This window comes from Diceros bicornis, chromosome 28 (assembly GCF_020826845.1).
Source record: "Diceros bicornis minor isolate mBicDic1 chromosome 28, mDicBic1.mat.cur, whole genome shotgun sequence".
Lineage (NCBI taxonomy): Eukaryota > Metazoa > Chordata > Mammalia > Perissodactyla > Rhinocerotidae > Diceros > Diceros bicornis.
Genome location: NC_080767.1, coordinates 31873956 through 31897850, shown reverse-complemented (window position 1 = coordinate 31897850; position 23895 = coordinate 31873956). Strand labels below are relative to the sequence as shown.

Sequence of the window (23895 nt, the reverse complement as noted above, 5' to 3'; positions counted from 1 at the left end):
AGAAAGAATCTTAGATTATTTAAGATTCTGTGTTAAAACAGTTTGTTGAGTTTCTTTTACATATGCTAAGTCCATTACAGGAGGGTGGAATTGATCTCATTTTATACATGAGGAAATGAGGCCCAAAGAAATTAAGATACTGCGTGTAGTGACACAGCTAATTGATGGTAGAGGTTCCCTTTAAAACCAAGTTCTTCTCCTTCCAAAGACCATGGGCATTCTACTATTGCATATTATATCCATCTTAGAAATTTGTTTTGTGTTCATTTAAACTTCTTAAATAATAAACAACATTGCTTAAATTTTAGGATTCAGAATATAAACAAGGAAAATTAACTTTTACTGAGATTAAATAAAAATAAAGTGTTTAAATTACAATGGAAGACATGTAGAGAGAGAATAAGTGGATTTTCTTCTTGTAAAATCTTCTAGAATATGTTCTAAATTAGTAGAAAGATAATTGTTACCTTGTTTTTTTGGGTGTGTTTTTCCCATGGGTTACATCTTATATTTGGTCAGTTAATTTTAGTGTTTACAAAGCCTGTGGACGGATGCTTATTAGGTAGTGAAGTTTGGTTCTTGTAGACATGAGCTTAATTTGTGTGGAGTCACTCTGCTGCTGCCAGATTGTTGCTTCCTGACTACTTTTGACTGAGCTGTGTTAAAAAAAAAAAAAGGATATCTTCTTGAAGTTCACTCATTTTTAGAAATTTTCTATACCAGAAGCTATAAAACTCATGTGTTCAATGTGCTTGACAGCCAAGAAGCAGTCTATTTTGGATGTGTAAGTTGGATTTTTTTCAGCCAAAAAGACAAATGGCTGTTCCCTTTGCATGATACATTCAGCCTTGAAACTATCTTCTGCCCAGTCATACTAGTGGTAGAGGCTAACCTAGGAGAAGTAAAAGATGATGACTTTTCACTGTGAGATAAGTGTGTGTATGCTTTGGCTATCAAGCTGTTTGGGGTACTCTTGACTCTGTTAGACAGTGAGCTTTGAGGCTCTGCAACTCCTTCCCTGCAACTTGGTTAAAGTAGGGAATTTTGGTAGTTTCTAGATTGAGTTTTTGTTACACCTTTATATTAAAAAATAAGTATAACATTTAATTTAAAACTAGATTTCTTTTGATTTTCTTAAAATTTCAGTTTTGGAAAGGGATGTTTTAGCAGCACTGTGTGCTGTTAGTCCTTGACTTATCTATTCTACTTTTCAGAGTTTTATGTCTGTTTTCTCAGTTGCTCTTTCTACTCTGACATAAGGAAAACAAAGTGGGTGTCATTATCCTCATTTCACAGTTAGTGAGGAGACTCCCATTAGAGAGAGATTATGTGACTTTACCAGAGTCCGTGGCATTTTAGAGCAAGAAGAGACTTTAGAGTTGGAATTAATTTATTTAATGATTGATACATATGTACATACACATACCTACACATACAGCAGAAGAAACAGGCTCAAAGAAATCACATGACCTTCCTGAGGTCTCACTTACTTAAAGGAGGAACTGGCATCCAAATGTTTGGTCTTCCTGTCTTAGTCCCTTTTTTTTTAAACCCTACTCAAGTTCTCAGTTGATTTCAAGTAGTTTGTTGTTGCAGTATTTTTTGTCTGTGGGCAGAGAATTCAAAGGATTTTACACCTAGGTCTCAAGTGTCTATAATTACTTTAGTTAGCCCTAAAATGACTTTAGATGTAATTTCACTACTGAAATTTGTGTGTAGAAAATGAACTCTTTCTGAGTAACCCTCAAGTGAAATTATTTACATACTTTTATGTGCCCAGCATATTCTCCAGAACAAGTCTGTAATGTAGGTGTCATTTTCATTTTACAAATTGAAGGTTCAAGGTCATAGACGACTCACTGTCTCATCTACAGGCTCAGCTTTCTCACAGAGGTTGTACATTTCAGAAATGATAGGATGATAATTCTTATTTCTTGCAGTAATGAAAATGTATTACTTTTAACAGGCAAAGGGTGTTGTGAATACAGCCGTGTCTGCAGCAGTCCAAGCTGTTCGAGGCAGAGGAAGAGGGACTCTAACAAGGGGAGCTTTTGTTGGGGCCACAGCTGCTCCTGGCTACATAGCTCCAGGTAATAGTACAACTCATACAAGGTCTGCTCCTTCTCTGGGCCAGAGTTTGAAGAACAGCATCTCCTTTATTTTCCAGGGTTATACACAGTCTTTGGGAACATAACACAGGTATAAGATGGGTATGCACAGAAATTGAAGAGAATCGACAGAATGTCATAGGTTTTCTCCTGGAATTTGCTGAGGGACTAGCGGCTTCCTGGAGGGAGGTGACAGATGAGAATATTGCACCTGTTTGAGGGGATGTATTTTGACAATGAAGAAGCTAAAAGATATTCCACAGATTCAGGAGTTTGGACATCTGAGCAGGGTATATTCAGTGGGGACATGGAAGACACGTTGGGTATAACAGGAGAGGAAAACTGCTGATAAGAGGCTACTTAATTGGGGTGAAGCCTGGCATTATTAGTATTTCCTAACTCAATGTTTGGAAGCCAACAAAGGCTAGAGAAGTACAAAAAGAGAAAAAGAGGAACGTATTTATCCAGAACTTAGTATACACCAGATATTTTCGTATAAGTGATTTCACTTAATTGTTTCTAATTTTCACAGTGTTTTCTCAAGTAGAAATTATTTCCATTTTCCAGGTGAGGAAACTAAGGCTTAGGGAGATGAGGCAACTAGCCCAGTGTGAGACACCTAGTAAACAGTGGAGCAAAGATGTGAATGTAGGTGCTTGCAGTTCCAAAGTTTGTATTCTTTCCATTTCACCACATGGCTTGATGAAGAGGGGAAAAGATGCCCTCTCTCTGCTTTCTGTTTTGGACAGCTATCTCATTGCAAATTAAGTTCTCCGCAATATCAAAAGTATGGAACTTTTAACTTGACAAGTAAACCAGCTGCTTTTAGTTTTTGATCAAGATGAAATTGTCATGGGCTGGCCCCGTGGCTTAGCGGTTAAGTGCATGCGCTCTGCCACTGGCGGCCCAAGTTTGGATCCCGGGCATGCACCGAAGCACCGCTTGTCCAGCCATGCTGAGGCCGCGTCCCACATACAGCAACTAGAAGGATGTGCAGCTATGACATACAACTATCTACTGGGGCTTTGGGGGGGAAAAAAAAGGAGGAGGATTGGCAATAGATGTTAGCTCAGAGCTGGTCTTCCTCAGCAAAAAGAGGAGGATTAGCACGGATGTTAGCTCAGGGCTGATCTTCCTCACAAAAAAAAAAAAAAAAGATGAAATTGTCATAAGGATTGGGTCCTATCCGGTCATTATTTTTTATGTAACACTCCTAAGAAGTTCACTTCGATTGTTTTTTTTTTCCCCCTAAGACAGAATTAGAATAGGCTATTCAGGAAGTTCTGTGGATGGTGTGGCTTTGGAATTATACTTCTACAAGTTGATCCCAGTAGGGGCATAGCTCAAAGATGTGTCATGTAAAGAATATACTTGCTTATTCAAATAAGCAAGTGGCACACACAGATAAGCTTTGGCACACACCAGACATGGATTTTGCTCTCATGCAGCTTGTGGTCTAAAGGTGAGACTTACTAATCAAATAATTACAATTATAAACTGAGATGATTACGATGAAGGAGAAGGACATGATGCTATGAGAGGATGTAACAGAGAAACCTGATCTAGTCTGTTGGGTCCCTGAAGAAGTAACACTTGAACTGAGCTTTGAAGAATGAGTAGGAGTTAATTCAGAGAAGACTTGGATGAAAGAGTGTCACACACAGAGGGAACAGCATGTGCAGAGACCCTGCGGTGCTGGCAGTAGGGAACGTGGCTCATTTGAAGAATTAGAAGAAGGCCAAGGGCCAGCCCCGTGGCTTAGCGGTTAAGTGCGCGCGCTCCGCTGCTGGCGGCCTGGGTTCGGATCCCGGGCGCGCACCGACGCACTGCTTCTCCGGCCATGCTGAGACTGTGTCCCACATACAGCAACTAGAAAGATGTGCAACTATGACATACAGCTATCTACTGGGGTTTTGGGGAAAAATAAATAAATAAATAAAAATTATTAAAAAAAAAAAAAAAAGAAGGCCAAAATGTCTGTAGTATGGAGAGCATTGTGGGGGCGAGGGGGATGGTGGGGCTAGAGGGGCAGTGATTTGAGCTAAAGCTGGATGCTCAGTCCCAGTCCTGGAGGCTGTGGTTTGGATTTTGGGCTTAGAATCCTAAGTGCAGTGGGAAGTTGTGAAGGATTCTAAGGAGAGAAGTGACAAGATGAGACTTTTTTTGTAAAGATCACTCTCTGTAGTGTGAAGAGTAGATTGTAAGGACAGAAGTGGGCATGAAAAGACAAGTTAGAAGGTTTTTGTAAATTAGTAGCCCAGGCAAGAGACAGTGGAGGGTCTCCAGTGGGTGTAGGGAAGTAGATGGGTGGCAGGAAGTGAGTGGATTGAATGAGTACTTTGGAAGCAAAATTGATGGATTTACTATGGAGAATGAAAAAGAGTGAGATTTCAAGGATATCTCCCAGTATTTTTAGCTAGAGGAACTGGATTAGATGGTTGTGCCATTTAAGGAGACAGAGAACACTGAAAGATGAGTGTGTTGGAGGGAGAGGAAAAAGGTTATAGTTTGATACAGTTTGTGTGTCCAAAATGAAGACGTTCTTTGTGCATCTCACTATTTCTACTAAAATTTAATATTTTTTGCCTCATTTAATGCGTTATTTAAAGGTAGTAGCTTTCATTAAGCAATAATAAGGAAGTTATTGAGATGAACTTTCTTGCCTTTGATTACGTGTTCTATTGGGGCTTCATCTGGTTGTGTCTATGGTTGCTTGCTCTTGGAACATTTACCTCCTGCTGGAGTGGTAAGCAGTCACTGTCTAGTGGCAGTAATTGTGAAAGAATCATTTATGTCTGCTTATTGCCAGGCTCTTTTGCTCTATAGTAGCTTCTCTCTTATGTCATCATATTGACCTCTGTGAAAGGCCTGTCTCCTGAAGCTTTTAAAAATGAAGTTCTTTTATAGCCTAGAGAAGATTCAAATTAGGTCAATTTAGATTATGAAGAGGTTATATGCCATTTGTGGAGTATGTTTTGTGCAGCAGGGACTGTAATAAGTATTTTTACATATATTATTTAATTACATACTCCTGCCAACTCAATTAGTGCAGAAGATTGAGAGGCTCAGAGAGTTTAAATAACAGGTACAATTTAAAGTCACCTTGCTGGTGATAGGTGAAGTCAGGATTAGAATCCCAGTAGCCTGATCAGTGGCCAGCTTAGTGCTTGTAGTTTCACTTCTCTTTAAGGAGGTTTTGGTAAAAGCCCTTGAAACTGTAGCCTTAGCCAGCCAGCTCCCTTTTCCTGGAAGAGATTTGATGTACAGCCTCATTTTTTAAGCATTAATTTCTCTTTGGCCTCTAATACCATCTCCTGTTCCTACTGCTTAGTTCATCTGCATTCTGTCCTCTTGAAATATACGATTTAGTGAGCACTAAAGAGTACGATTCAGACTAAGACTAAAGACTAAGACTAAAGTTGTACTACCCCCAGTTCTATATGACTTAAGTATAGACTAAACAGTGAAAATTTTTCATCTCTCAGGGAATGTTTCAATAAGTCCCTAAAAGCAGTTCACTTATTCAGCATACATTTGAGTGTTTTGTCTCAAACAAGAGATTTGGAACTGGGCATTCAAAGATGACTAAGACCTAGCTCTGCCCCTGTGAATGTTTGGGGTCAGATGGGGTAGGAACAGACACTTGAGTAAACACCATGCAATCTGATGCAAGCTGTAACATGGGAGTGGGCAAAGGGGTGAATAGCAAGCCTGGGAGACTTCACAGAGGAGGTGATATTTGTTTATGTTCTAAAGGATGAGTTGCAGTTGGTCAGATAGAGAAGGAGAAAAAAAATCATTCTGCACAACAGAAATGATTATGGAAGAAGAGGTTGTAATGTAAAAAAGCTTGATTTGTTCTGGGTACAGTGTGAAGGGCCCATGTAGATTTTTGCCCTTGTTCTGTTTTAGAAACAAATTTTTCTAGAGACTTATCCAAGTGATTTAGTATTTATATTTTTTAAAGTTGTTTTACTGAAAGATTAAAGATTGTAGCTTCTCTTGACATGTTATTTCTAATCCCTTACTATAAAGTAGCTTGGAAGGTTTCCCATTTTACAGATGAGAAAATGGCAACTCAGAAGTTATATATCTAAGGACATATAAGAAACTAGTGCCAGAACTAATTGGTCTAGAAACTTTTCTATTCTTTGTACTTGTTTTTATTGACAATATGAGCCTTTTTTCTTAGGCACCAGATGTTAATGTCAATTTCATCAACATTTACTGAGAGACCCTGTGCTGGGGCCAGGAATTCAGATATCAGCAAGACATGGACCTTGCCCTCAAGCTCACACCTGATCCATGTGCAGTTTAGTGGCAGTTGAGGCTTCAGCTTGTCTGTCACTGCTTTCTGAAAAGAGACTTGGAAAGTTCTGTATTCCAACTTTGAGAAATTGGTAATTTGAGTGGTTTTAAGTATTCTTTTGTTCAACTAATCGTATTTAGTGAATGGTTACTATATGCCAGACGTTCTGCCAGGTTCAGGTGATGCAAAGATGTAGAAGACTTGGTCTCTGCCACTCTAGCAGGGAACACAGACAAGAAGTCGCTAATTATAATACATTGTGGGAAGTGTAGTGAGAAAGAGGTAGAGGATATTCTGGTAGGTCAGGAGAGTCTTGGAGGCCATGGTAAAAGCTCCCGCTCTAAGCAGGCATAGAGGGATCAGTAGACTAGGGCCATTCTGGTAATGGTTCTCATTCTTCCAACATTTGGAGGAAGTCCTTAGGGCCCAAGGCACTAGGCCAGGTGGTACCTGTGAATGGAACCAGTGCCGGTTGCCCTTTGTCCTGGACTGATCTGCTTTCTTCTTCTTTGCACTAGGCTATGGAACACCATATGGTTACAGCACAGCTGCCCCTGCCTATGGTATGTACACCATCTTACTGATTCTCCTATTAGTGACTCTGTCACAGCAATCCAAAGCACAATTTGTATCTAGGGTTTCTTTAAATGAATTGGAGGATCTCAGACCTATTCATTCTAGTGACCCAACTTAAATTCCCTCTGAAAATGCTACAACCTTGTGGTTCTTGGTTTGGTTGGAGTTGCACTTCTCTCTGCTTTGCCTGATTGAAGGACTGCTTGTTCTAATTGCCTGTTTATGACCATATTGAAATTAAATATTTTAAGTAGTTCTTCTTACAGCCAACTTACACTCCATTCAAAGGCTACTGAAGGGCCATACCCAGTTTCTAGCTTGGCTGCCTGACAGTTGTATAGCTACATTTAAGTTTCTGGTTTGAAACTGTGTGAACTGTGGGTGATTTGAGTTAGGGATAGGAAATGCTCACTTCAAATTTGTAGCCATCATCCTTTTCCATAAATTTTGCTTTAGAGGTGGAGTAAACAGGTCTTAGAGAGGTGATAGGGGGTATCACCAGCAGTGTTACTTAAGTGCTTACTGCAGAAAGTCTGTAGTACATGTTGGAATATCATAAGAGTGTCTGTTCTCCCTCCAAAAATAAAAAATAGAGCAAATGCAGAAATGAACCTCAGTGGCCCTTTGGATAACTTTTGAATGAGGTTTATGTGGCAATGGAGGCAGTAGGTTTGGAGTCAGTGATATGCTCTCTTAGACATTTTTCTTAACTCAGGTGCTACATGGTATAGAATCAGCCATCTGCAGGACGTTTGTCAAGGAGAGAAGAAGAGAGCAAGTGTGTGTGCATGTGTGACGGAGTGTGTGTAAGTGTGAGAGCGTGTGTGTGCACACCTGAGTGTATGTGTGGGTGCGACCCCAGGCTGGGCATGCACGTACACAGAAGGAAAAGACCTTGAATGTATTGCTACTTGTGGCATCAGTCCTCTACATGAGCCTGAAGACCTTTCATTATGCTTTTTCTCTTCATGCATCAGCTTTTCCATTTTTGTTTGGATAAAAATTATGGGTCCTTAAGACACTGCTAAATCAAAGCTTCATCTGATTTCATAACCGTAGAGATAAGTAGAAAGTAACAATTTGACCACTTTCCCTGTTAAGATAGACAATTTTTATCTTGGAAAGATGTGGAGAAGCTGCAGGGGTCAAACATTTGGGGTGAGTTTTCTCTAAGGCAAAGTGGCAGGGTCTGGGGTTTCATCCTTTACCTTACTGTCTCCTCTGACACACTGGTTTGCTAGAGGCTTCCCCATATTCTCCATATTCTAGATACGGGTTGGTTAGGAACTGGGGACTCATTCAAGAATATGCTTTCACCCAGAATTTCTTCTAAATTCAAACTCCCTAGCTCCCTTTGATTTGGCCATTTGCTTTTTACCATTCAGCCAACTTCTGCATTTCCTGACCACCTCATCCTTTCTGTGAATTAGGTCTGGTCAGTTTATCCAAATACATTTTGACTCATTAGGCTCACTGTAATATGTCTTGTAATGTGTGAGCAGCACAGCATCTGCCTCCTAGGGCGGGTTCTGAAGTCTGTATCTTTCTTTTAGACATAGTAAGTCTCATATTCTTTAGTACAGTTTTGCCAGAGCTTAATTTTTCCCTTTAAAACACTTTTATATATAGGCTCTAAGCTACATTCATGTTTTTCCTCAATCTTTTTAATTTTTCTCTTGTTCCTCCCTTTCCTCTAACATTGTACTTTCACCCTGCGGCCTCTGAGCCCCCACTTCAGAAGGCTCCAAACTTCCATGTGCCATATAACTGACTTCCAAAGCTGGTGAAATTTGATGCCCCCATTTTTCACATAAAAGATTTGGTTTTTAAATGTTATTGTGATGCCAACCTACTAAAACGATGCTTTATTTTGGCTGTAAGGTAAATATGTCTTTTGGCCTTTGTAAAGCTGTTGCATGTGAGGTAATTTCCCTCTGATCATCTGGTGCTCTTGAATACCTGCTGTTGCTGCTTTGTGATTTCTTCATAGGTTAAACATTAGAATAGAAATAGGAGCTGATTTCAAATCATGCTTGAGTATGCAGAAGTTTGTGAGGCCACAAGAACTCATTAATTACAAAATTAAGAAAGTAATTAATCTTTCCAGATTTGCCATGCCAATATTGGCAATAGCCATTAAGGTGATAAATACCTGATCACAATTCCAGTTGGATCTGTCTCCCTGGGGAGCTGAGGCCTGCACAGAAAGCTGTGCTTTGAATCAGGACAATCTCTGTTTCTGCTGTAATATGCGATGTGCCAAATTGAGAACCAATATGGATTTCTAGAGTCACTTTAGAATATTAATAGCATTGCTTTTGGTCTTTAGAATTCATGGCAGCTCACTCAAATAAAATAGCTTTCTGAATATTATGCTTCTTATCCCTCTTAGTTTTGAGTGGAAAATATTAATTGTCAGAATATTAAGAGCAATTTCAAATTAGAAGATCTGTGAGAGATTTGTGGGCCTCTTCCAAAATGGTACATGTTGACTGACTAATCTGGAAAAGGTTAATGATAATTATGGTAAGATTTTTTTTTACCTGAAATTTTTATTGGATTACTAAACTTATTTGGAGTCCTTTCCGTTTCTTTTCTCTGTAGGTTTACCCAAGAGAATGGTTCTGTTACCCGTTATGAAATTCCCAACATATCCTGTTCCCCACTACTCATTCTTTTAGCAAATGACAGAAGCTAATTCCTATTGAACAACAATACAGTACAATACAGAATGTTAGAGAAAAAGCCTTTTTATCCTGCTTTCTTTGGACACATACTTGATCAAAATTATTTGTAAAGAACATCTTTCCTACTTTTTGATTTTAACAAATGCAAATTTAGTTCTCTAAAACTTGAAAACAAACAAAAAGAGAAACTAGTTCTGTGAAACGGTACCTCATTTCCGGAAAATAACTTATACCAGCCCTTCTGTTCTAGGGAAATAAGTCTAGCAGTTCTAGCAGTTCAAAGTTTAAGTTTTAAGAAGAATATCAGATTATGTAAAATTAAATTTGTGAAGGATGTATAGAGTCTCAAACACTGATCACAAATAAACTGCTTTGTTGTTAACACAGAGTGCTGCCTGGTTCCTGATGCAGTCACTGATTCTTAGTTGATTCATATGTATTTGCCCCAGGGCACTTTAATTTGGGCTGTAGTTATTTTTTTTAATACAATAGAGACTTTTCATTTAAACTTTAACTTTGTAAATATTGAAATGTGTAATTAAAGCCAATAAAATATGGGTTTGAATATTGTTTTAGCTTATTATTTTTGATATGTTTTGGTATCAAATTACAAGGAATTGAAAACTAATAATAACTTAGCCCTAGAAACCCATTCATTTGTAAGCAAACTGCTAAAACAAAGCGAAAGCGATTGTTAGTTGGAGCCAGTCTACTTTGTAAGCCCTTTGTACTCCGCTGTACAGGGCATCCCCATGATAAAGGTATATTCTGTTCTCCGAGCACTGCTTATTAAAATGACGGCACTACCCAGAGATGGGAAAGGAGGAATGTGATTATTTTAGTTTACGAATTTCTAAGTTTTAAAAAATAAATTAATCAATCAATCACCCTCTCTTGTTCTTGTGGCCTTCTTCACTCTGTAAGATACTGTGTTCACTCTCTGGCTTTTTTCATGCAGTTAGAAGATTAGCAGTTTTTCTGGGATTTATTGAAGGGTCTCTTTTCCTCTTCAATTACATCAGAATCTAAAGCAGCAACAGGGTCCCCATAAAAACTTGCTCTTCAATTGTCCCAGTTCTTGTTGAGTGCTGCTGTGAAAAGTGACAGGTTTCAGCCATGGGTCAGCATTTATTTTTAAGACACCTGATTAAGCTGGTGAAAATGATCAGTTGGTAACATTGTGCTGTTCTGTAAAGGGTGCAGACCTAAGTCTTCCACCTGCATTCTCACCTTATTTGGAAAGCCTATGATGTTACTAGAAGGTAATGGTTTCATTAAGGTACTCACCCCTATGAAAGCAACAGTCTGGTCCCATGTCGATATTTATAAGTTGCTGTGTCTTAAAAATGTCCATTTTTAGTATGAATTAGCTTTCCTCTTTCCTCTTAAATTCTGTTTTTCGGAGCTGCACAATGCCTGTCAGTGAGAATGGGCTTCACAAAATACAGCAAACCTATGTACCAGATTTCTTTGGGACCACTAAATGAGAGAGAAATGGGCAATTTAAAACAAATGGTAGTGTCACTTCTCAGATGTATATTTATTACCCAGTGGTTGGTTTGTTTCATCTGCTCCTTGACCTTTTGTCTCTATTAGTGGTGGGTGATACTTTAATAAAACCTTATCACTTGCTAGCAATAGCTGTGAACTTACCATTCTCATCCTGTGCATTAGTGGTTAGACATAAACCAGAGGGCTCATTTCAGCTGGGAGTTTTCATGTTTCATTGATTCGTTTTGCTGACCTATGGATGAAACAGAGCCATCACTGAGAAGAAAAAGCATGGCTGATAGTGTCCAGTTTTTATTAATTAAATATTTACAATAGTCCTCTTTGTTTTGGAATACTGTTAATTGGCAGCTGCAGCTGTATTGTTATTTGAAATTGATCGTCAAATTTGCATTCCAAGTTGGAATCTCTCTGGAGATTTCTCTTTAGAAAATTCTTTTGATGTAGCTGACTCAGCTTCATAACTCAACCCCTCTATAATGGCGAAAAGGGAGCTGTGCTGTTTTCCAACATGATGGCAGTCATTTCAAATGGTTTCTACCAAGTTTTTTTTTTTTTTTAATTTTGTTGTTTGTTGAAAGTTACTAACCATGTTGTAAACCTGCCCAGTTGCTGCAAACTTTTACATTTCTCTGCTTTACTTAAAATAATTGAGCTGTCAGTCCTTTGTTAGAAGTGGTAACCATGCAAGTTCAACTGTTTAAATTTTGTAATGAATTAAGTGTCCCCCTCCCACCCTTTTGCCCTTTCCACCCTTCCATTTTGTAATGAAAATTCCACTTACAGCTGAAAGAGCAGAGAAATATAAATGAAGCTTTTGGCTTCACCAAATTCTGTGAAATTAACATAAAGTTTTGCTTCTCTGCTCTTTTCTCCACTGTAGGTGGTTTTTTCATTGACAGCCCCTATTGCCAGCCTCTGAGCGTCGCACCATTTATTATTCACTTGGGCCCTCAAGATTTCTTCTCTGACTTCTAGAACCATCAGGTTGTCTGGCTTGAAATGGCAATTTCTATGTCTTGGTCTTAAGAGCAATGTGACCCCCTGAGGCTTTCCAGCTTTCAGATACACCACTGACACCTTCTTTTGGAAAGCAATGACTGAACATTTTAAAGAAGAGCAATACTTTATTCAAAGCCACGGTGTCTGTTTTAAAACTTTTCCTTTGGAAACCTAGCAATATCTGTACTTAACCCCTCCTAGTGTAGTCTCTTGTCAGGGAGTTTACAGACCAACGTAGAACTTAGAATTCGTGTGTGAGCTGTGCTATCTTCTGACAGTTTTTAAAGTTTTTTAGCACATAAATTGAATAGTTGCATTCCTGACTGCGTCAGTTAGTGCTATTATCATTTCTCAGAGATAGGGGTCCTCCTTGAAGCCATATTCTTTGTATGGGGGCTGGCATCCAGCCAGGGATGTGGCCTGCAGCCCGCGTTTCTCCAGGCTGCGGGAGCACCCCATCTCTTGTGCAAGGTAATTGGTCCACTCGATTCCCAACATACCTCATGCTGACTAGAGGCAGTGCATGGTGCGGTGAAGCGAGGAGTCCTCCAGTCCTTTGCAGTTTCTCTCAAATTGTTAACCTGGGGAACAAAGCACTGATAGATTTTGCTGGTATTAGCTTTTTCTTTTTTTAAAATTTGGGTGAATGTTTGAAGATCATGAATCAGCCAGTCACCATTATTAATTGAAGAGCTGGGAATACCTCGTTAATGTATTTTTAAAACTGGTGTTGGACCCTCTGTGTATTTCAGGTTAATACTTTTAAGCAGTTTTCAGCACGTTTATCTCACTTTATTCTCGTTCTCCTCGGACCTTCGTAGCCATATCACTTGTATAAAATAGGCTGAGATATAGTGACTGTAAGCTGTGGTCTCAGTATACAAAGGTAAGCTCTTTTATTTTCTGATTAAAGAGAAAAATAATTAAAAATCAATGAACATAACATGCATATATGACAATCATATATGATGTATTTGATCTCTTAGGTCTTATGTCATCAGATTACCTTCAAAATTTTTATGATCTAAATGTAAAATAATTATTTTCAGCATTTGTTTTAATACCCTTGTAATTACTTTCCATTCAAGAGAGACATTTCACTTTTGCTGAGTTGTGTGTGTATGTGTGTAGAAACTTATAACAAATATGTGAATTACACACACGTACTTGTTTAAATAAAAGAATTCAGTGGTGGGAAGAGTTCACCTAAGAAGATTTTAATGTCAGGGCACTCTTTTGGCCAAAGTACTGGAATTTCATAAGCTGCAAGATTGGTAACGGTACTGGCAGGATCCATTTATACATAGCTGTTACGCAAGCTGAGGATCAAAGTGCTAATTTCTCAAGAAGAGAAACTTCTCTGAGAAATGAAAATCTCTGATCTGTGTTGTATGCCCTAATACAACAGCAGCAAGAAGCCATAAAAAAAAAAAGCAATAGAAAATGAAAAAAAATATTAAGGTAACTATGGAAAAATATACAGTTGACTGAGTTGAGGTAACTATTTGCAGAATCAGCTTTGGCAAGACTCAGAATGGTAAATACCCAGTCTGCAGAGACCAAATAGACTTAAGGCAATTCATCTGTCTTTTCTAGGTTAGGTATCTAGATGATTTATTTCCCACCTTATTCAACCATCATGGAGTTCATTTAGAAGATGTGAGGGTTAGGCCAAATATTTTAGTAAGGATTTGCTTTGTTTAGTGTATCCCATAAATGCATTTCATATGTGTTAGATGTTCTATGCTAAGGCTGTATTTTATATATATATAGATTAAAATGAATTTTTATGTTTTATATTTGTCTCTAAGTAGCAGTTTTCTTTTTATTACTAACTGTGAAGGTTGCTGGAACAATTTTTTTCCCATACAGAATCTGTATGTATGTTGAATGTGGCTTTGGCATCTGTAAAAGGTTGTATGAGGTCTAGCTGACTCGTACCAAGTACATTTCAGTGCTGATCAAACAGCCGAGTGCCTGTGATGTGTCAGGTCCTTCTCTGGGTACTAGCGAAACAGAGGCTCTGCCTAGTGGAAGCATTTTAAGTTTGAGAGTCTCCTAGTTGTTGGAATTGGGCCTATTATAAATATCCTAGGTTGGGAGACAAATAATGCATTAGCAATGTGAAAAAATAATTAGTTAATAGTTTATTTATAAATTATTTAATAATATGGGCCCTCTGACATCACTGAAATGGGCATCATTTAGAAATTCACTCATTTTAAATATTTCCCTGGCAGTTTTGACAGCCTGAAACCAACTCTGGTTTGTTCGTGGAGCTCTATCCAAGTAAGTGAACGGAATGAAATGAGTAACAAATACCCCGGTCCTTTTTAAGCAGTTTTTATAGGATAGCAAAGAGCAAAGTGGTTAATTTATTTAAACACTGACCACGTTTTTTTGATGAGAAATGAGGGGAACTGTAGCCTTATAACAATCATTCATTATAACTTCGCTGTTTCTTAGATTTCATTAGTAACAGCAGTGGAGGTAAATCTTCAGTAGTGAGTTAGGGGAATGATCTAAGGAGACCCTCCCACCCCAGCAATTAGATTTCTAGCAATCTAGAGCACTAAAAACCAGGGGCATTAAGAGCAGTTAAAGCTGAAAACCACCTGCTCTGTGAATGGTCTTCCTATATCTCCCATTCAGCACAAGCCAGTGCCTCCTTGGTGGTGGTGGGCTGGGGCTGGAGGTCTCTGTGAAGTTATCCAGAACAAGAAAGGTTCTGTTGTATTCACACTCGTATGCTGTAACCATCTGTTACCGTGCCATCCAGTGACCATAGACTTCTCAGTGTTACCAGGAGACCTGGAAGGGAGATGGGTGGTAAATGAATAACAACCGCAGAGCCAGGAAACTACCTACTGCTGAGGTGAGTTTCAATATTGACGTGTTTCTCTCTAGCAGTTATTTACAGAGCACAGAGCTAGTACTTACATAAGGATGAGTTCCTTCCTTTCCTAATAGCATCTTCCAGAAAAACTGTTTTAAGTCAAGAATTCAGGTAGAGTTAGTTGTAAGAATAGATATCCTTTCCCACATTATCATTTTAGGTAGGAGCTAACAGCTTCCATTGATGCTTGAAGCAGTGATCTTCGGAGATTTTTAAAAATAGCACCATAATGCAAATTAGGTTATGTAAGCTTTACAGCACAGCTAGAAGTAGGGAATAGAAACCATGTGGGAATTTGGTATTTCTTTCCCTCCAGCAGACTCCTGTGGAGCTTAGGAATTAGATGAGTTAATACACTTAAATTGCTTTGAATAGTACCTGGTGTATAGTAAGTACCCAGTACATGTTGGCTGTTCTTGCCGTGGTTGGCTGAAGCAACAGAAAGTATGTGAAGGAGGCAAGGCTGTGCTGGCAGGTAGGTGAGAAGCAGGTGTGTGGCCTGCTCAGCAGGGGCCGCATTGGTTCCTTAGTGCTGACAGGTTTGGAGTGCTCCCAGGCTTTGGGAGAGGACTCCCAGCATCTGGGGGTCTGGGGGTTAGACAGGAAGCACAAAGCAAACACTTGGTGAGAACTGGTGTGGGGAGGCCGCTGCAGGTCCATGCTAAGTGAAAATGCTCACGTGTCTGCTGTAGTGGCTAAATCATTGGCCAGTCTGCTGCCAGGGGTTCGTCAGTACTTGCTTTGAGATTTAAGCATGCTTAGAACATCAACCTGCTGATTGCAAGCTTCCTACCAGTGCATTAATAAGAAAAAAGGGTGTTTGATTACAGCTAGCCTGGGAATCCAACATTCAGAGCTCACTAGCGTTTGGCAGGTAGAAAGCAAGTGATTATAAACCACAGAAAAGAAAGGGGAGACTGGGTGCATGCTTAGAAGGCTGTTGACTCAGATGTTTCTCTGAATAGCATTCCTGCAGCTTCTCTCTTCCAGTTTGCTTCAACCTTTTGGGGAAAAAAGTCTCTACTCATCACCACATGAGGCCTCCCTTCTGCCTGTTAATCTTAGAAAAAACATATCTGTCTGTCCATCCATCTGCCTGTCTCTGTCCATCTATCCATTTATCTGTCTGTCTAGACACAGTTGGGAAGTTGCTTTTCAGCAAAAGAAAAAATGGGTAGATGGTGAAATTGACCCTGTTGGATTGAATAGAGGGTCTCCACCTTACTGTCCATTTCTGGCTCGCGTGTGTCTCGTGACTTCAGCAGCCTCTGAAGAAAGATCGGCCGGCAGATACATCCTTGTCTGTTGGGAGATGAGCTAAGTGGGGGTACAGATTGAGTACTGTGATCCTCCAAGGTTATAAAAACTGTCAAGGGCTGAGCATTACCTTTAAAGGCAAATAAGATAGATAGGCATTATAGTCAAGAGGCTTTTCTTAAATCCAAGAGATATTTGAATAACGTCCTGGCAGAAGTTACTTCATTCCTCAGCTGTGGCTGTTTGGTGGAATCTGCCTCATTGAGCCAAGGTTGAGGGAGGGCCTATTTTTTTTGCCTTGACCAATCAGTTGTCAACATCTTAATTACTTTGTCCTTCTAAGGAGGGTATTGGTTTTTCTTGACAGAACTTTGCCATTTCGCGAAACAAACTGCTGCCTCTGTGGGTGGGTCACGTGGTATTTGCCACCATCTGCCTAGGCAGCTTCAAGGAGTCTGATTAGCATATCCTAGCTGGAGATATATGGTCCTGAGTCATCTTTTTTTGCTGCTTATGGCCCGCAGGAGGTAATGGGATTAGCCTGGGTGCTGTGAAGACATTCTCTTAGCACTGCCTGGGAGCCCAGGCTCTCTCTGCTTTGTCTCAGTTTCTCCTGCCTGGATCCTTTTTTGTGGTTTGGGTGGATGGTCTCTGCATTCATATGTCAACTGAATGTCCCAGGTAATTAAGTTAACAGTAGCCTTCTGTTTAGGTCTTTTTGGGCTGTGGGCAGCAGTAGATGGAAGAAGCAGAAATGGAAGAAAGGAAAGAGAGTGAAGAAGGATGCTTAAATTGGTATTTCTGTGTGCCAGACCCTTGGACATTCTGAATTTTCAAACAACCTTCTCAGAGGTGGTATTATCCCTATTGTAAAGATGAAAAAACTGAGGCTCAGAGTTAAGTGCTAGAATCAAGAATGAAACTCAGTTCTGTTCAGTGCCAGAGCCTTTTTCCACTACACCACGCTGTGGATGGGAAGTCGGGGAATGAAGGTGAGGAGCATGTCGAGCGACAGGAAGGAGGTATGCAGGCAGCGGGGCAAGGCTGAATGGAGCCGGAGGGAGGGGCCTGCACACCAGCCAGGGCACACCAGCCAGGGCGCACTGCCGCAGGATCTTCTGAGCCCACGAGCTTAAACGTCGAGCCTAGATTCCTGTGCTGCAACCTGACTTGAGGTCGTTTTAGACCAGATATCCTGGCCTAAAATAGGGCTATTTTCTTTTAAACCGATTGGAAAAGATTATTTAATAAACTGGAAAGATAGACTGGAAGGCTAAGGTGTGGCTGTATTAACAGGAAGCTTTTGTATTTGAAGCTTGTTTTTCTGTTTGAATATCAATGACAAATTGAGGTATATGTTTTCATTTAGCTAATGCTTTCTGAGTTTTCTCTGTCTGGCCTGAGGTTGGTGATGGGGATGTCTTAAAAGATTTGAGCCAGACTCTGAAGGAAGTCTGGTGAGGCTTTGGCTCACTGGGTAAAAGGAAGAGAGGCATGGAGGGTGGCAGCCAAGGTTTGGGGTGTAAGTGTAGGGAGGTATCCCTGTGCAGGTGCTAAGCAGAGATGGGGGCAGTGGCAGATTGCAGTGGCCTGTTCTGATTACCAGGAGTTTCCCCCAGACGAGGCTTCAGGGAGTGTTGCTAGCCTGGAGGTAGTAGGCTTCCCTCAAGGTTGGGCCGTGGCTTGGCCAGCCCTCCTTAGATGGCTTCGTGGTCTCTCACTTGCTGCATGTGAGCCACTCTGCTGAACTTGTCTGATTCTCGCACTGCTGCACAGCACTTCACCTGCTCCTCTGCTAATGAAAGCCAGCTGGGTCTCTGCTTAGGGGTAGGTGGGTGTGGGGATGGATACAGAATCCTCTTCAGGGAAAGATATTCCTCTTTCACCCCAGGTCTTCATTATCCTTGGCAGTTGGCCATTTTTCTGAGCAACCTGCCGTAATCCTGGAGGGGAGCAGGAAGAAGGAACCTTTTACACCCAGGTTGTACAAGTTCTAGAGCAGTGATGTGTGTGGGAGGGAGAACGAGGACCTGGCATTTGCAGGACACAACACTTAGCAAAGCCCTTTCCCAGCCCTCATTCCGTTTCCTGCTCTACCCGTCCAACTTGGAAAAGCAGCAGTAATGCATGGATAGTTGTTCCCGCTCTACAGACAAGGAACTTGAAGCCAGAGACCTCTCCAAACCACCCAGCTTGTTTGTGGCAAAACATTGTGGCTCTTAATTAGTGAGTTTTTAACCACACAAAGTAACATTTCTTCTGCTGTTCTTAGAGTTGAGAAGCCCTTTCTTAGGGATGAGATTTGAACTCTGCCACAACTGTGGGATCTAGAAATTTTCTCCTTTTACAGATGAGGAAATAGACGGAGGCTTAGACAAAATGACTTGCCCAAAATTATATAGCTAGTCAGTGGCTGAGCCCACCCATTCTGATCGCACTGCGCTCAGTGCTGGTGGTTTGTATTGCTGGTCTAGACTGCTGCCTATCCTGTTTTCCAAAGCTGTTGGGCAACAGTTTCCTCCCTTCTCTATGATGCATTCTATTTACCTTTCTTCCAGACTTCTGGGATATATTCTGTGTTGTTTGAAACAAAACAGGCAAAAACCATCCCACTTCTCCCTGACCCCTCTGCCTCCTCTGTGGGGGGAAGAAGAATCTAGACTTGAGGCTCATTCTCTCTGGCTCCTTTGGAAGAACTGTTTGTTAGCTTGCTCCTGGGCAAGGTGACTGACTGGTCAGCCTTGGGCCGGGCAGCCTTTTTTTTTTTTTTGCCAGCTGCACAGTTGGGTCTGTTTTCACAGCCCATCTTTTTATACTGTAACTGAATCCTGTAATAAAGTGCAAACCAGTAATCGCCATTGGAGAGATCCCCAGGGGCTGGATGGAGGGGAAGGGATATGCTGGTCAAAGTGTGCTTTTTATGTTCAGCTTCATCCACAGTTTGGTTGTGGGCTGTCATCTGTTCCTGGTTAAGCTTTCATTATGTGCTCTAACCAAAGGGGTCACACTCACAGTGACACATTTCCCAGAGCTCTCTGATGCTGGGTCTCACTGCACCCTTTCATCACATAGATAGTCTCAGAAGTTGCCTAGCTTTCCAACATCCTTTAGGCTCTTGCAGTTTATATTAAGGGAAATACGGTGGACATCATCTGGGAGGTGAAAAACTTCTGGAAGGCAGCACCTGCGGAACTCAGGAAAGCTGAAAGCACCTTAAAATGAGTTTGATTGAAGCTGGTGAAGGGGAGACCTGAGGAGAACGTGACCTTTCCATCTGCTATTTTAAGGGGTTATATTTACTTGTTGTATATGGCTCCAGAGGGGTCAAGACAGTCATAGGAGGCCAATTGGGCAATTCGAGCTAAGTGTGCCTCCCAAGATAATAGCTGGGGCTGCCTTGGGAGAGTAGGTGTGGTGAGAGGTGAACTCCGTGTTACAGGGAGTGATTAAGCAAGAAGCCAATTGTCTGGAGAGTGCCGAGGAAATTTGTCCATGGGATGTCAGTTGGGACAGAACGCTGATGTGAGTGGTGACATTCCCAAGACCACCTCTCCCCTCTTGCTCACATGGATTTATTGAGAAACAGTGTCACTTACTGCTATTTACTAGGCTTTGTGTTGGGAGAGAAGGAGCAGTTGGAGAAAACGGCAAGATTTTCAGCTTAGACAACTGAGGAGAAGGTGAAACCACTGACCAAGATGGAGAGCACAGGAGGGGAAGGAGGATGCTCAGGGGCTTGAAGAGATTCAGAGCTATCTTCTGTGGTTGGGGGAAACTCTTTGGCAGGTCTCCCATTCAGTCTAGGAGGGGAGCCAGGCCTGTGAAGAGACTGACACACAGGAAGAGATGTGCTTAGAGGGGCTCTGATAGAAGTGGCAAAGGCTTCCCGGTGAGACTGGCATCTGGGCTGGATAGGAATTTGCCTGTAGGGTAGTAAGGAGGAGACTTCAAGAAGGAGGGAGCATGTGGTGCATAGAAAGGGCATGGCCTTTGCAGGACAGCATGAAGGTCCTTGTTAACGGGAACTGGGATGGCTAGGAGGTTGAAGTGGCAGATAGGATGTGTATTTTGGGGCCACTTTGTGAGAGGCCCTGAGTGCCCTTCAGTGATTCTCATCTTCCAAAATGGTGAGAGAATTCCAGAAGGTTGATTTGGACAGCTGGATGGGGAAGGACCAGAGGCAGAAGGCAGAGGCTGTTGTAGATGCCAGATGAGGGATGAAGGAGGCAGACCAAGGGTGGCAGCAAAGGGGTGGAGAGGCAGGAATGGTGTCTCTTCATAGGCCAGGCTCCTCTCCTGGACCAAGCGGGAAGGTGGGCCTGATGGCATCCCGCCTGGGGCCGGGGAATTATGTGCCCATCAAGGGGAGTGGAGGCCTGCCCAAACACTTCTCCTGGCCTACTGTTCAGTGGGAGACTGAGAGGACAGTGGTGCCTGGGACTGAGATGGGGAAGGCAGGGGAAGGGAGGAAGATGCTGACAGGGTGGGAGGGGGGTGACAGGGAAGAGTTGCAGTATAGCAAGGGCCATCTCTCTTGGGCTGGGAAATGGGGGTTTGGTGGGCCCAACTCTTTCATTGGTGGAGGGCTGTGAGCCCCCTTCTTGTGCTCTCTGGGAAGTGTCTCTTTTGGCAATGGACAGAGAGGTTTGCAGGCTGGTCAGTCAGCATCCTACCCTTTCCCTGAGTTTCTGCTCTGCTGGGCTCATCAGCCAGAGTGAGTGACAAAGTAGTGGGTGTTTGTTCGGTTTCTGCTTTAAAATTGTTTTGGTTTCTTTATCTGGACAAGGGCTGGAGCTCATTGGATTCAACATGTGTAGAACGTGGTCTTTAGCTAGTGGGAAGGTGCAGACTTGCTTTACAGAGTACTTTGAGGGGAACAAACATGAAATTGTAAGATGACTAGAGGACTTGCTTTAGGCCTCAGTTTTGTGTCTGTCTCAGTCTTGCCACCTCTGGTTTGTCCTGGACAGATGGGCAGGGAGACTGAGGAAGAGTCCGGGTGGGTTTCTCCACCTCTGTATTTCTATGGCTCTGTTGGGGACTAGGGCTAAAGAGGCAGTTGTGGTTTTGAGCTTTTAGGTTGGAGCTGTGCCAGTTTACAGGTGTACTGAGACACAGGTCTCATCAGCCTTTGGGGTGGCCAGAACCCCAGGGCTGGGGTCTCTAACTACAAGTGGCCTTGTCTGTTACCCCAGTGAGGCACACAAATATGACCTCTTTTGAGTGTGTCACAATGTGAAAATATATGGGAACACTGCCTTAGACCTGGTGTCGGCCTGCTTTTCCTGTAAAGGGCCAGATAGTAAATCTTTGGGGCCTTGTGGACCATTACTCTTCCACAGCTACTCAGCTCTGCTGTGGTAGCACATGAGCAGCCAGAGATGGTGTGTAAACAGACGAGCATGGCTGTGGTCCAACAAACTTTACTTATAAAAACAAGTAGTAGGCCATGTTTTGCCAACCCCTGCCTTAGACTGTAGAGATTACTCACCTTTTGGCTTAATGATGACTGGAAACTTCCTCCCATTTGCTGCCCAGAACCATCCATCTTCCCACAAAGGCTTCCTGAGCATCTGTGCTGTGTAAGCACTGCAGATGAGGAAGGTAAGTCTGCCCGTAAGGACCTTAGGTTTTGAGTGAGAGGTGGGTACTGATAGGAGAGAGCAGGTGGCTGAAGAGAGAAATACAGAACTGGGCTCTGGGAAGTCCAAGGTGCTGGGGGTCCAGAGGAGAGAAGGGCTGAGCCCCAGGAGAGAGGCAGCTCTGGAGAAGGAATGGGCCCAGACGGCCGGTAGAGACAGTGTGTGTCGGACACTGAGAACCGTGTAGTCACACAAGCATGTTGGCCCAGCCTCTGAAGGGCCCAAGTGCCAAGCTAAGGAGCGTGGACTCATTCTCTGGGTGGTGGGGAGCCAGTGAAAAGGTTGTGCTTAGGAGGGTAAAGTGCTCACAAATGCACTTTGGAAATGTCACTCTGGTCATGTAATGAGGCCTGTGGTTACAAATGGTATCTTTCAGTTTAGTCTGGACTTTCTAGCCGAGGGTTTGGTTACTACTGGTACTAGACTGAGGGAGGGAGGCCCAGAGTCGGATGGTTTTCCTGGCCTCTGGCTTTAGTGGGCCAGCGAGCACCACACCTTTTTGAGATGGCAGGGCTTGACAGAATCTTCCATCTTCAGGCTTTTTCTCTCTTGCTATCCTAAAGACCACTGAAAAGGGCAAGACGAATGAAACATTCTGTCTCAAATCTCATTTTGGCTTGGGGCCTTGTGTGTGAGGGTAAAATGTGCTAGGGATGGGCTCCCCCTTGCTTCAGAATTGAGTCACACGGCAGGAAAGCTTTATGGAGCAGATTCGCTCCTCTCTGCATGTGGCCAGGCCTGCAGCCAGCATACAGGGCAGGCCTTCAGAGTCGAGATGATGGTCTGTGCCCCCAGGAAGCTTTGAGGCACACTTGAGGCAAGATGCACATGTGTAACAGGTCGAAGCAGATCCTGCTGGGGTGCATCACAGTGGCTCCAGGCCGGCCTTGGGCCTGGGTTGGGTGCAGGGGAGACTGAGGTGAAGCAGCCATGGTGCCTGCCCCAAGGTGCTCAGTGTAGTTGGGGCGGTGAACAAAACCTATAAATATAGATAGTGCTTTCTACTCTCTGAAGTACTTGCCCTCAGAGAGGTTTCTAGGCAGCTGAAGGGAGCTACTGTTTACTGAGCATCGGTGAGGCGCCAGAGACATGAGCCAACATTCTCCTTTAATGTGAGCAGAAGTCAGTAGGGGGTGCGTGCTTCATGTGCAGTGACATGAGCTGCTGTGAAAGGACCAGTAGGGACTGGAGGGAGAAGACTCAACACGAATGCCTGCACAGATGCTACTTCATTGAACCCCAACAGGCCTGTGGGCGTAGGTGAGGAGTACATGCAGCTCAGAGAAAGGAAGGCACTTGCCCAAGGCCCCACAGCTGGGAGGTGGCAGTGCTAGCTCCACGCTGGGCTGTCCCAGCGCAGCTCTGGCAGCACTGTTGTGTGAACCGGCTTCCATGTGGCCTGCGGGCACTCTGGTCCTCTGGGAACTGAGTCAGGAGGTGAGGGGCTTGGCGCTGCCTTGAGCACTCAGGCAGGTGCGCCCTGCTCAGATGGCAGCCTGCTGGGCCCTGGCGGGGGCAGGCCCCTGGTGGAAGGAGACTTGGGAGGGTGGTGGGGTACCTGGTAGGAAACCACCGAGAACTTAGGGAACTGAATGCTCAGCAGCCTGCCCTGAGTGAAATTGTGTCTTGACATCGCTGACAATCAGGTGAGGGTTATGGAAGGAAGGATCATTGAGAAGCTGTGCCTCCAAGGCACGCTGGCTGCTGTCGCTGGGCTTGGCTGGCTCCTTCTCTTGTGGGGAACGTGCCTCTCACATTTTGCTGCCTAGTCTTGTTTCTTTTGGGGACGTCGGGGGGTTGCTCTTGGGCTCTGACAGTAGCTGCATAACTTTTCATCTCTAAGAGGCAGCCATCCTTGAGTTTTCTAGAGGCATTTCTGGGCTCATGGAAGTGAAAGGACAAAGGCTAG

At 42.7% G+C, this 23895-nt stretch overlaps 1 protein-coding gene across 6 annotated transcripts in view; it reads left to right on the top strand.

Annotated features, from left to right (window-relative positions):
- Positions 1-17725, top strand: part of STRBP (spermatid perinuclear RNA binding protein) — a 133937-nt gene extending 116212 nt beyond the window's left edge. For 2 of the 6 annotated variants that reach the window (XM_058523995.1, XM_058523994.1), the window contains exons 16-18: positions 1967-2090; positions 6936-6980; positions 7709-9576. In XM_058523995.1, the coding sequence (XP_058379978.1) occupies positions 1967-2090; positions 6936-6980; positions 7709-7803 (264 nt within the window). In that variant the 3' untranslated portion in view covers positions 7804-9576. Of the gene's footprint in view, positions 1-1966; positions 2091-6935; positions 6981-7708; positions 9577-9597; positions 10251-12943 lie in introns of those variants that run through there. The other 4 variants (XR_009215919.1, XR_009215920.1, XM_058523998.1 and 1 more) reach the window with 4 other exon arrangements.
- The last annotated feature ends 6170 nt before the right edge of the window (positions 17726-23895 follow it).